Below are 12,747 nucleotides of genomic sequence, written 5' to 3'. Positions count from 1 at the left end.
AATCCAGAATCCATTATTCATTAGCCTGATCTGTTGCAAAATGCACATAAAAAATATGTGCATTTAACTAAGTTTTTTAAGTGTTAAAAACTTCACTCCCCTCTAGTACATAAGTGGTGTATCATATCACTTATATCAATCATTAAATAATTTTTATTCATTCATTCCTTTGTAGCGCTAACTTCAGTTTAGTGATTATATAGTTAATTATAAAAGTTATCTCAGTTGATTTACATGATATTATGGAAGTCTCCAGACACGTTAAAATGTTATACCAGATAAAGTTCAGTATTGTTGATTCAGGCCTTTAAACTACCCGAACTACTGGAATGTCCTTTAAACTGCGTTCAGGACTTGAACACTGGAACTCTTGATCAGCTGAATTGGAAGTCAAGAATTCCAGTGTTCAAGTTCTAGTAATGGCAGTTACTTTTACATGGATTTGAATACTAGATCATGGATGCCAGTGTTCTTTGATGGTTGGGTTTCTTTGTATCTTGATGGATGGATCTTTAATCTTTATATATAAATTAACACATATAAAGAAATTGTCAGTTATATCAAATGTCAATATAATATTATAGTTTTTTTTAATTTATCTTTTATTTTTTTATTTTTATAGATTGATTTGAAAATTTCTATTTTGTATTTTATATTTTATTACTTTTTATTATATGTGTGTTTGGGTTTTCTTGAATAACTATTCATTGTAGTTTTTTTTTGTTCTTTTTACTAATAATTTTTTAGTTTTGGGACGCGTTTAAAAGTCAACGCCAAAGCTTCCGTATCTTATGGTCCTGTGTGGTGCTGATATATCTTTATGATACAGTGATTATGAAATAATCTTATTTTCTTTCATTCAAATTGCTATATTACCAGACTACACATATATCCTGAAATGTTGATTTATTTATTTATTTTTTTTGTATTTAGTGTTTTATTTTTTTGTGTATTTACATGTTATATAGTGTTATTTTGATATGTATAGATAATTATTGTATTTATTTTTTTATTGTACAAAGAGATTAATTTTATTTACTAACTTTTTTTTAATTTATCTGGTTTTATTTTTTTATTAAGAACATCCAAAAAACTATCTTTTATTACATTACACTAGTTTCTAAATTGCTCAAATATTATTATTAATCATATTCAGAATTTTTTGGGTGGTCTATTTTATAAAATACTGGAATTATAAAAAAAAAAATGTAAATAAGGAAAAGCTTAATTTTACTAAGAATAGGATTTTTTCTTTTATTTTTTAAATTTATACACAACATTTTAATTATTAATACCTAAAGTTTTTAAAATTAGATTTACATAAATTTTATTTCATGGTTTTTTTTCAGCAAAGTTTTTTTGATGCATAACATTCATTATCCGTAAGTTTTAATAAATTTAAAAAGCTTTTTATATTTTTTATTATAGGAGAAAAGAATAATGGAGTTTTTAAATAATTTTGTTTTAGTGAAGATTAATTACTAAATTTTTTATTAAAATCTGCGTAAAATATCTATCCTATTATATTAATAAGAGAATAAATAAAGTTTACACTGTATAAAAGTTGATAGACTTAATAATTTAAAATTATTTTATATAAATTTGATACATAGAAGTTGCATCCAGTTTAAAATACATGAATTTTTCTGCCATATTTATTTCATACCAAATGATTTCATATTTATTACCTTTTCATTAATTAAGAAATCTTAATTGAATGAATAGTTTTATGATTATTGACATTATATATATATATATACACAGTATTATAATCCTGTTATTGGTAAGGTAATGAAGTTAAAGTAGCAATTATGCCTTACAGTTAGAAGTTTTCAGGATTAATAGAAATTTATTTTCATGCTTCCTTTGAATTGAGTTTTTCAAGTTTCCCATTTGTGTGCTTATATATGCATGTATACACACACACAATTTATATATATATATAAATGTAATTTATTTAAGTTTATTTTCCTTTTGATTGGATCGAATATTTTACTTTAAAATATTACCTTTATCTGATGACACATCAGGCACTTGTTAAGCTCCAACAGCCATTCAGGAAATGTAGTTCCCAAAAGCCCATGGATGTCTACATCTACCATAGTACCCTTATCAATCCTAATGTGTAGATCATCATTAAAAAGCCTTCTATTCTTATTCTTTATCTGTCTATTCTTCTTCACTTTCATTTCTTGTGAATCTAGGTCTGAACCTAGTAGATTCTTCATTCTGAGGGTATTGAAACCTTGAGGACAAGAGCCATTGCATCCTTGATGTTAATTGATAGGGAGGCTGTTTATTGACCAACATAAGGTATCCATTTCCTATCTAGTGGCTACGCAATAAGCCACTTAAGTTAAAGGTCCATCAGGTAAAAATAGGCCACCTAACTCCTACGTAAAAACCCCAGCCTTTTAACTACAATTTACATCTTCTTAAACTTTATCTACAAACAAGTGCTCCTGAGATTTGCAGATGATGGTTGGTTTAATTTCCAAGGTATTTAAAGTGAAAAATATGAAAAATATATAAGAGTGAAAGGAAGGGAGAGTTTAAAAACATAAATAATAATACAAGTTCTTTAAGACATCTGAGTAGTTTATCATCTTTAGCAATCAACCTACAGCCACATCACTGCAGTTCTTGATGACTGTTATTATAATAGTCTGATTTCTGTTAACAAAAAGCATCTGTGATTACTTTATCATTTATTTTAGCATGATAATTAACGCATTACTATAATTGGGAATCTATGGATCATGACTGTATAAATAAATATTATGAGGAAGCCAAATTCAAAATTTGTATTTTAAATTTCTTCAAATTTCTTATGGTTTTTTGAATAGAATTAATACTTATTTCCTAAGATGTAATTATCATAGATTAGAAAGAATTGTAATACTATAACATAAAACTGATTTTCTCAGATTTATATATTTTCCTTGAATGAATCACTGATGAATGGATTCTGGATCCTTAGGGAAGGAAATTTCAACTTTCTCGGGGATTGTTCTTTGATTATCTAGCATAGATATATATCTTTTGTTATAGAAATATTTATGTTATAGTGCTTATTTTTATATATTTATTCATTAATTTTACATACATGATTTTCTTTTAATTAGCAACAATGAAAGACAACACACTAAGTGATAAATAATCAGGTTTACCAATATGAATACAGAAACCAAAAACTCAACTCACCAAAGGTAGTCAGGAGGAATAAATTGATTTTTATTCTGCAAAGTTTACTTATTAAGGAATTAACTATTAGCTGTAATGAATTTTGTTGACCTTTCCTATTTTTAAATATTTTTTTTTTATAATTCCAGTTATTTTGTAAAAATAAATAAAACAGATTAATCAAATCTCTTATTTTTATAGAAAAAAATTCTTGTAAAGCAGCAGAATATATTTTAGGAAACTTAATGTTTTTATTTTGTTTTTCTTTTTAAATATAATGAAATGAGTAGTTTCATTTTTTATCAACTTCTTTCTACATACAAATGCTTTTTCTTCTTTTTTCTACCAGTCATTGCCTTAAAAACATCAACATTTTATATAAACACAAATTACCTACCATATTGGCTTGTTTAATAAACAACACTGCATAAAATTTGATATAATATGATATTTTAGTTTTTGAATAAATTAGGAAATACTGAATAGAATGTTATTAATTAGTAAAATATATAGTGTTGCTGTCTTGAATCCATCCAGCCACAATAATTATATTTAAATGACCGATAAAATCTTGTTTTTATTTTTATTTAATTACTAATTTTTTTATTTAATCTGTTGAAATTTTACTACCTTAAAAACAGGCAAAACAGCAGGGTAATTTTTTAATCATAACATGGTATAATTACCAAAGATTTTCTTCAGACAAATTGAATCTCTCTTGAATAATATTGAAAAGAATAGGGTTTAATATCCTTAAATCCAAATTTTTCCTTTTGTGATTCACACAATAATATTTTACTGGTAAGTTGTTTGTAATAATAATCATTACAAAATATCTTAATGGGTAAACTGATTTTTTTTCCTTTTACTTTATTTTTTGTTAATTCACAAACCCAATAAATAAATAAATATATATACAAGAAACTTTTAATTGATATAATTGTCAAATATTATCACCAGTTTTTTTTTTTGTATCGTGTATTGTTTTAACAGTAATTCAAGAAGAATTTTGTCTGTCTTCAGAGATTTACATTTAAATAAAAATGCAAAGGTTAGAAATTAAATCCTTCAGTCAGTAATATGCATGAAGTAAAGATCTTTATGTTTATAAATAAAACAAGATACTTATTAATTTTAATATTATTTTTTGTAACAAAAAAAATGTTTTTTTATTCAAGCCAATATGATGTTTCTTAATCTCTTAACACAAACTCATTTGGTTATGGGCTGGTAACAACACTTATTTTGTAACAATTTAATGTTTAAAAATATATATATATGTGTGTATATATATATATATAAAATTTCATCATTTCTTGCATGCTGATTTTTATTTACAATAATCAGTTTTTTCTTTTAAATACTTTTTTGATATCTATGTTGACTACTGTTTACGTTTCTTAGTTTCATTCTTTTATTATATGTTGACATGTCAACATATATGTTTATGTTTCGGAATAAATGCGTCAACATAGAGAACAATAAGTTTTAACAATTGAATTATTTCGAAACACATTAACATATAATAAAAGAATGAAACTAAGGAAGATAAACAGAACTCAACATAGAAATAATAGTATTCTTAGCAGAAAATATAATAATTATTATTATCTTAATAACAACAGTTTTGGCTTTTTGATAAATTCATTTATCAAAATAAATAAATATATATACAAAACAAAAAAATTAAAAAAAGTCTTACACTGGAACTTCAATGAAAGTTATGATTATTAGTTTTTGACACTATAACACTGCTCAAGTTTATTTTTCTAGTATTCTGTTCTGGTTATAAATCTATAAAGGTGCAATGTAAGCACTAATATCACTAATTAAGTAATTATCAGATACAAATCTTTTTCTCTATAAAATAATAGTAATATGAACTTGATAGGAGTCAAATTTATCACTGCTTGTATTGTAAATGCAGTAAGAATTGGATTTTTACATAATAAAAACCAATGATTATTGTCAATGTTACCAATTATTAATAATATTTAATCATTACCTTAGGTATTGAAGCAAACAATATGATTTTTTTCTGCTAGGTTAGGCTAGTTTATTGATAAACTTCTTGAATATAAATTAGTTTCCTGAAAGTCGATGAATACACTGAAGTCTTAAGTTTTAGTTATTGGATTTTTAATCTTAACTTATAAAGTTCATTTACTCAGTTAATTTTTTAATTGTTGTGCTTAGTTTCCATGTTATTTCATGTATTAATTAAAAATTAATCATTGTACCTTAATAAGCAATACCCAAAAATATTTTTTACACTTTTAACTAGTAAATGGGAAAACTAGCTTAATTTTCAATAATAGATATATTTTTCAAACTCCCAAGCATGACATTTAAATTAGGAAATTATTTTTATTTATTTATTTTTTTACTTACACATAGTTGATTTTTTTTAATATTTATTCACCGTTGTCAGGTTATAATTATATGAAAGTTTTCATCATGAAAGAAAACATTTGTCTTGCTAGAGTTGTTTTTTTACAAATTACATGAAGTAAAAACTTGAGTTTTTTATAAAATTAAAATGTATCTTTATTCAATATTATTGTTATAATTTTAGATTTAGTTGAAAAAGCAATTGATTGGGTTAGAGAAAATTAGTTATGTAAAGTATTCCACTTTTTTTTACCTGAAATTTTAACATTGATTAATTTTGTATATAAAAATGTACATACAAAAATTAATGTTTAATTATTCTTAAGAAAGAGTTAGATCCATCCATTATTTTTTTTTTTAAGAGTTAAGTTGTTTCTTTTTTAAATTGCTATATTGGCGTTTGGTAAAGATAGGGAATTATTTTTGGTATCAAATAATGTTGTTAATGATATAACAGTATGTATATAATGTAAATTAATTGCAGGATGGAAATATATATATATAAACATAGATAAACTCATTATAAAAAATTATGTTGCAAAAAAATTATGTTCTACCTAGAAGACTATGATGTAGTAGAATTTTCTGTGAAATTTCTGTTATCTTTACATATTTTCTGTAAAATTATGTTACATGTCTGGTACAATAGAATTTTCTGTAAAATGTTTGATATCTTTTTGACAAGAACAGATTACCAAATTTTTTTAAACAAATACCAAAGTAAAAATCAGTCTTTTTTCTAAACTTCACTCATCAGATTATTTAGTCAGCAACTCAAATTATTACTGCATGAAAAATGGTGCTGTTATTGTTGAAGCTTTATTCTTTACCCAGTCCTCAATAAAACTATACTTAAAATCATCTTCAAAGTTTAATTAAAAGGATGGCAAATGAATCAATTCTTGTCAGTGAATTTAAAGTGAACATTGGTAAATACAAATCTGTGAACAGTCAGTCAGTTTGCGTATAAATACTGTTGTGTTCAGTTTATTTATTTATTTTTTTGTAATAAGCTATCTAATCTCATCAGAAATATTTTCTATAACAACAGTTATGACTGTGTGAGAGGGTAAACTTTATTACCTTATAGTTATTTTATTCCTTAATATCTATTTCATCTAAAGCAGTTCCATTGTGATAATAAGAACTTATACATGTTTTAAGATAAAAATTTAATTTAACACTTGTTTACTGGGCGTAGTTTTTGTTTAGGCTGATTGCAGTTAACTGTTAAAAAAAATTTAGAAATAGTCAAATTATGAATTTTCATTCTCAGAATCAGATTTCTCCTGAGTTATTGACTGTATAATATAATCATGATTAAACCCCAACAATCATAATTGTATTTAGCTCATGACTGCAGAAATACTAATAAATTCATTTCACATAAAAATATTATCCTTACAATATTCTCTACCCTCACCGTGGTAAATCTTGAAAAATTTTCTAAGTTTTAATATTTCTTAATTTGGGATTTATAATTTTTAGTATTATTACTATTTTTTTTTTTAACAAAAAAAAAATTCTGTCTTTTTATATCTCTGTTTTCTGTAATCATTTGGTAATTATTCCTGACTACATTTGTTTTATCACTCAAAATATTATCTCATACATAAACTTTTTTATCTTAGAATTATATCGTGTTTAATTTTCATTCCTTAATTATTTTTTGGTGTTTATTACTTGTTTAATTTTCTTGTTTCGTCCACTCATCCATTTTTTGAACCTCTTGTATAGCCTTTGTAATCTCCTGTTTCATACATAAAAGCAATATATTTTTTAATTATTGCTTAATAACATTTTTCTTCTTTAGTTTAATTGTATTTTATTGGTTTTTTAATTTCATTTTATTAAATCTTAATTTTGCTAATTGTTCTTCTTGTTTACGCTTATTTTTCACTTTGTTTTAATATGAATTTCATTTATTTTATCTCTACTGTTTTATTCTTTCAATTTTTTTCTTCTTTTAATTAACATTCATAGTTTCCTATTGCATTTATAATATAAAATAAAATTCATTTATTTACTTAAAATATTTAATTATTCTACATTGTTTGTCAATGTACATGTAGACATAAGTAATTATTCAGAAAATGTATGTGTATTTCAGTATGGGTTATGGAAGATTTGTGTATTAACTGATTAATCATTTAAAGGATAGTTAATGTTTATATATACTTTTGTTTTTAATTTCAATCTATTAAATTTATTTATCTTTTTTGGTACAAATAATTATATTTATTTATTTATATTTAAAAATATATGAGATTGAGGAAAGAACATATGTAGAAAGGTTATAAATATAATTTTAGGGCTTGTATACATAATCGTATTCTATTTTTACATCTTACATTTAGTGTTCTGTATAATTTTTTTCTAATAGCAATTTTTCATTTTATAGTGGTTATATTTTTTCAGTAGTGTATGTATATACACTACTGTACAAATTGTAATTATGATCATGATATTTAATTTTTAAATTAAAGTAAAAGTTTCATAAAAAAGTAACTGAAGAATAAATAAAAAAATCACTAATTTTGAGTATGTTAATTTTAACTGTTTAAATGACTGTAACCCATAATTAATTAAATTTTATTTTGTGATAAAACTTTCTTTTAATGTCATTAACAGCAATGGTTGTTGGCGACCTGATATAAGACTAAAAAAATGAGTTTTTTTTTCTCAAAAACAATAAACATCTGATGCCAAACATATTACAAAAAGTGAAGAATTAAGTGATTTCATATTGATTTCTTTCTTTGCCTAGTTTTGAATATACTGTTACATTTAACGTAGTGAAATGTGGTTCATTGTTGCCTGTATGTCCTAAGTGTAGTAAATTCATTCTGTTCTTCTTCTTCATAAGGTCTGCTTATATACTTTCAAAGAAGCAACTCTGAATTCTTCTATTTTTTTTTATTTTCTAACTAAAATATTCTATGACAGTTGTAGTCAGTATGAAGCTGGGTAAGATAGACACTCCTGAAAGTGGACTAGAGCAGAGAGAGAGAGAGAGAGAGAGAGAGAGACAGAGGATATATTTTGAATAGAGCCTTATTAAATTAGTATATCTGCTTTGTTGATTTTAAATAAATCAAGAGGATTTTGAGTAAATTGAATTGTAAGACAAAATTGTCATTGTTGCAATAATCAACATTTGTTTTGTTGGTATGAGAATAGTATTTTTGGTGTTTAAAGACTCACTCAAGTAATTTTCTGAGTGTCTAGTCTAATTGAAATTTTAGATATAAGAATTTTTTGTGTGAAACTTTTGGTGTTAGAAAAAGATGCAAGGATTGCACTTTTGTAAATTGGTATTTGATAATTGAGGGTTATAAGTTATCGTAGGTGGTCGTGGTGGCTGGAAGAGGCTATACGACGGCAAAGTAGGTTGCGTAAATACACTGATGGAAATGTCAGGCATTTGCAGTGGCATTATGACAGAGTTCAAACTGATGACTGTGTTATTTTATCAAGTTTAGAGGGTCTAAAAGACGATACCTTGAGGGTATTATGAAATTGTTTAGAAGGGTGTTGTGATTGACTGATTTTAACAGGCTTCGGCTTATTGAAATAAGGTCATGTGATTGCTGAATTGAAATAAGTGTGGTTGGTCCAGGACACAGGATTCTATACTACTGCAGCATTTGTTGAATTTTCTTTTTTATTAGTTGTTATAAAAAATAAATAATTAAATTAATACATAAAATAAATAATAAATAAATATATTAATTAATTATATTAGTTAATAAATAAATAATTAATTAAATTTTATTTTTACATATTTAGAGTTTTTTTGTTAAAAAAAGTTCTTTTATATTCGAAATGACAGTTATTTATTTTTTTTTTAATAAAAAGATTTGATTTAATAGCAGTTAAATATTAAATACAAATTAGAGGATTTTACATTTTTATCAATTTTTTCCGCTTTTTTCTATTGTATCAGCAAAATCTGTGCATGATAGATAACCAGTGTTATTTCGGTATACTTTGATAACAATTTTAAAGCTCTCTACTTGTTTTTTATCATTTAAATATTTTATTATTATTTGTAACTTTTACATGTGAAAAATGCGTGTCTATCTACTGCAGTCTGTACAAAAAAATTATATGTGACTTAATTCCTTTTTTGTTGTATTTTCTACAACTTTATATTTGATCGTATCTACATTAATCCCTTGAAATATATGTTGTAAAATATTTGTTTTATAATTAAAAACTGGGCTTCCAAAATGACCACTACTTGTTAATTGGTATAAAACTTCTTTTGTATCTAGCAGATTCATTCTTAAAAATCTAACCTGTAATATTTAAGGGCTCAATTTTTTCTAATAAAGAGAATATTGATTTTGACAGTTATGAAGTATTCTTTCTCTCTCTCTCTCTCTCTCTCTCTCTCTCTCTGTGTATATATATATATTTTTCTTTTTTTTTGTGTTTAATTTTTTATTTTACTTGACATTAAAAATTATCATTATTAACTTATTGTAAAATTTAATTTAAAAATTTGATGTTTTAATGTTTATCTAAAAAAAATTATGAATTTCATAATGTTTATTATTATTACTTGTTATGATGATAAAAATGATATTATAGTCCGAGCGATGAACAAGTGAAACCAGCATCAGGATTGAAAACTTCAGATACAACAGAATCATTGAGTCCGACATCGACTACTGATTCACAAAAAACACTAAAAGTGCCACCACCAAACAGTTTAAAAGTTGATAATGAACAACAAACAAGTTTCAGTTACCCTCCAAAACCACTACATATACAAACACCTGAAGATGAATTACAGATGATGCATTATAAGAGAAATATTATCCAATCTGATGATGGTACATTAACGCCAGAACTTACGAGTACATCGCCAACTGGTGAATCATCTAATTATATTAGGTACGCTTCTTATAATTATATAATTTTTTTTTATTCATACATGACATCTATGTACGCTTAAATATATATGTATATCTTTATGTACTGTATTTTTCTTATAAGTATTAGTAATTTTTGTTCAAACATATTGATGTATTTCTTGTTTTTTTTGTAATGCATATGATATTTATGTGAATATTGTGCAGCAGATGTTTTGTGGGTTGCTGCACTGTAATATAATCTGCCATTATAACTAATCCAGAAGTAATTTTTTAAATCTATATATTTATTTAATTCAGCTATTAGGATTAAATTAAAAGCATTGTCATGGAGACAGTCAACCTAAGACTAGAAAAGACAAATGTAAAAATGTGTACAAGCTGTGGTGTGACAGTGTAATTTTAGTTAAAAAAAGTACATTTATAATTAATAGATTTTTACAAATAATCTTTTAATTTATTTAGATATTATAAGAATCATCAAATATTATTGTACATGATGATGGGAAAGTAGAGTAACAGTTGACTCATATTTTGTATGTGCTGTTCTGAAAGCGTTGAATACACTCATACGTGACTATTAATAAAATTAAATTAAATCTATAATTTTCACTGGAGATTTCCTCTGAAGTGTTTAATTACATTACATAAAGAAACATCTTGATATTAAGGTGACACGTTATTTCTCAAGATCTGTTGCATCCATGATGTGAATTCTTTGACGAAAAATACTTGCGAAGACATGACCAACAATGTAAAAATAAACAATGTACAGAATAAATAAAGTAGGCTGTCTTACCTTATTACACTATATATACAGGAGCGCTTTTGCAATTTACTCGTATCAGCTGCATTATATATTCATCTCAAATTACATTACAAACTTATAAAATATAATAACATATTTGTTTGTAATAACATTTATTTGTTTTATTTAAAATTTAGAACCTTTAATCTTTTAATTTTTTTTATTTTAAACTTTTATTCAGTTAAATTAAAAATTAAAACAAAATTTAAAAATACGAAAAATTAATTGAAATTAACATTAAAACTTAAAAAAAAATTAAATTGTAAATTTTTTTACATATGTTAAAATATGACATCAAAGCATAAAATCAAATTAAAAGTAAAAATAAAAAATTAACATTAAAATCTTTAATAAAATAGGTTAATAATAAAGTAAGTTCAATTAAATGGACAAAATGCATAATTGCTTTACTTAAAATTATTTTTGTTTGATTTTAATTTTAATTTTTTTTTTTTAATTTTAATTAATTTTTTATATTTTCAAATTTTGTTTTAATTTTTAATTTAACTGAATAAAAGTTTAAAATAAAAAGATTAAAGATTTTAGATTTTAAATAAAACAAATAAATGCATGATATGTTATATTTTATGAAGTTTGTAATGTAATTTGAGATGAATATATAATGCAGCTGATGTGAGTAAATCGCGAAAGCACTCCTACATATATAGTTGAATAAGTTAAGTCATCCTACTTTATTTATTCTGTACTTTGGTTGATCTGATAAAATAAATATATTTGTATTTAGTACAGAGGAGTATGATTCTTAAAAGAATTGATTTAAAACACACATACACACATATATATATATATATTATTTTCCAGTTGATTATTATAAAAAGGCATCATAAATCAGGTTTTTACTATGTAACATGGAAGCATCTTATATTTTCAGTTGGATTACTGAGCTCTGTAAACCCGAGATCTTGCTCATTTTGTACTGAATTTTTAAAACTGATTCTGTAATGAGATGAAATTAATAAAATTAAAATAGTACACTTAAAAATAAACGTACAAGACAGATTTATTTATGGTAATTCGTTATGAAATGTATAACCAAAATAATGGTTTTTTATTTGGTAAAACATAAGCACTGTTTCCAGGGATACCAGATATGACTGTGACTGTTATGAACGTACAACTATATTTATCAGGTTTTCTTCTGTCTGTTGAATTTCTTTAATAACACTGCCACTATAAGTATAGAACAAAGTTAATATTTTAAAATTAGTATGCAGATAAATGAGTGAGACCTAACAGGTCAGTCCTACTTTTCCCAACAGTTATACTGTATATCATTTACTGCTGACCACTGTTTTGAAAAAGAAATTTTTATGAAAAATTGTTGCAAACACATAGTTGCACCTAACAGCGACAAACCATAATGTAACATTTCATTTAAATAAAAACTTTTGGTCATAACAGTGTTACAAATATGAAAAAAATGGAACAACAAAAGGTTTAGTTCAAAAAGGATCTCGCTTTTGT

General features: G+C 24.4%; 1 protein-coding gene across 1 annotated transcript in view; it reads left to right on the top strand.

Annotated features, from left to right (window-relative positions):
* The window catches only part of rdgA (retinal degeneration A), a 369,811-nt gene that overhangs the window by 313,640 nt on the left and 43,424 nt on the right, over positions 1–12,747 (top strand). The window contains exon 16 of the mRNA XM_075378003.1: positions 10,171–10,476. Coding sequence (XP_075234118.1) covers positions 10,171–10,476 — 306 coding nt within the window. The remainder of the gene's footprint in view (positions 1–10,170; positions 10,477–12,747) is intronic.

The sequence above is a fragment of the Lycorma delicatula genome, chromosome 11 (assembly GCF_047948215.1).
Source record: "Lycorma delicatula isolate Av1 chromosome 11, ASM4794821v1, whole genome shotgun sequence".
NCBI lineage: Eukaryota > Metazoa > Arthropoda > Insecta > Hemiptera > Fulgoridae > Lycorma > Lycorma delicatula.
Note: the sequence above shows the minus strand (reverse complement) of the source record. Positions and strands in the feature narration are given on the sequence as shown.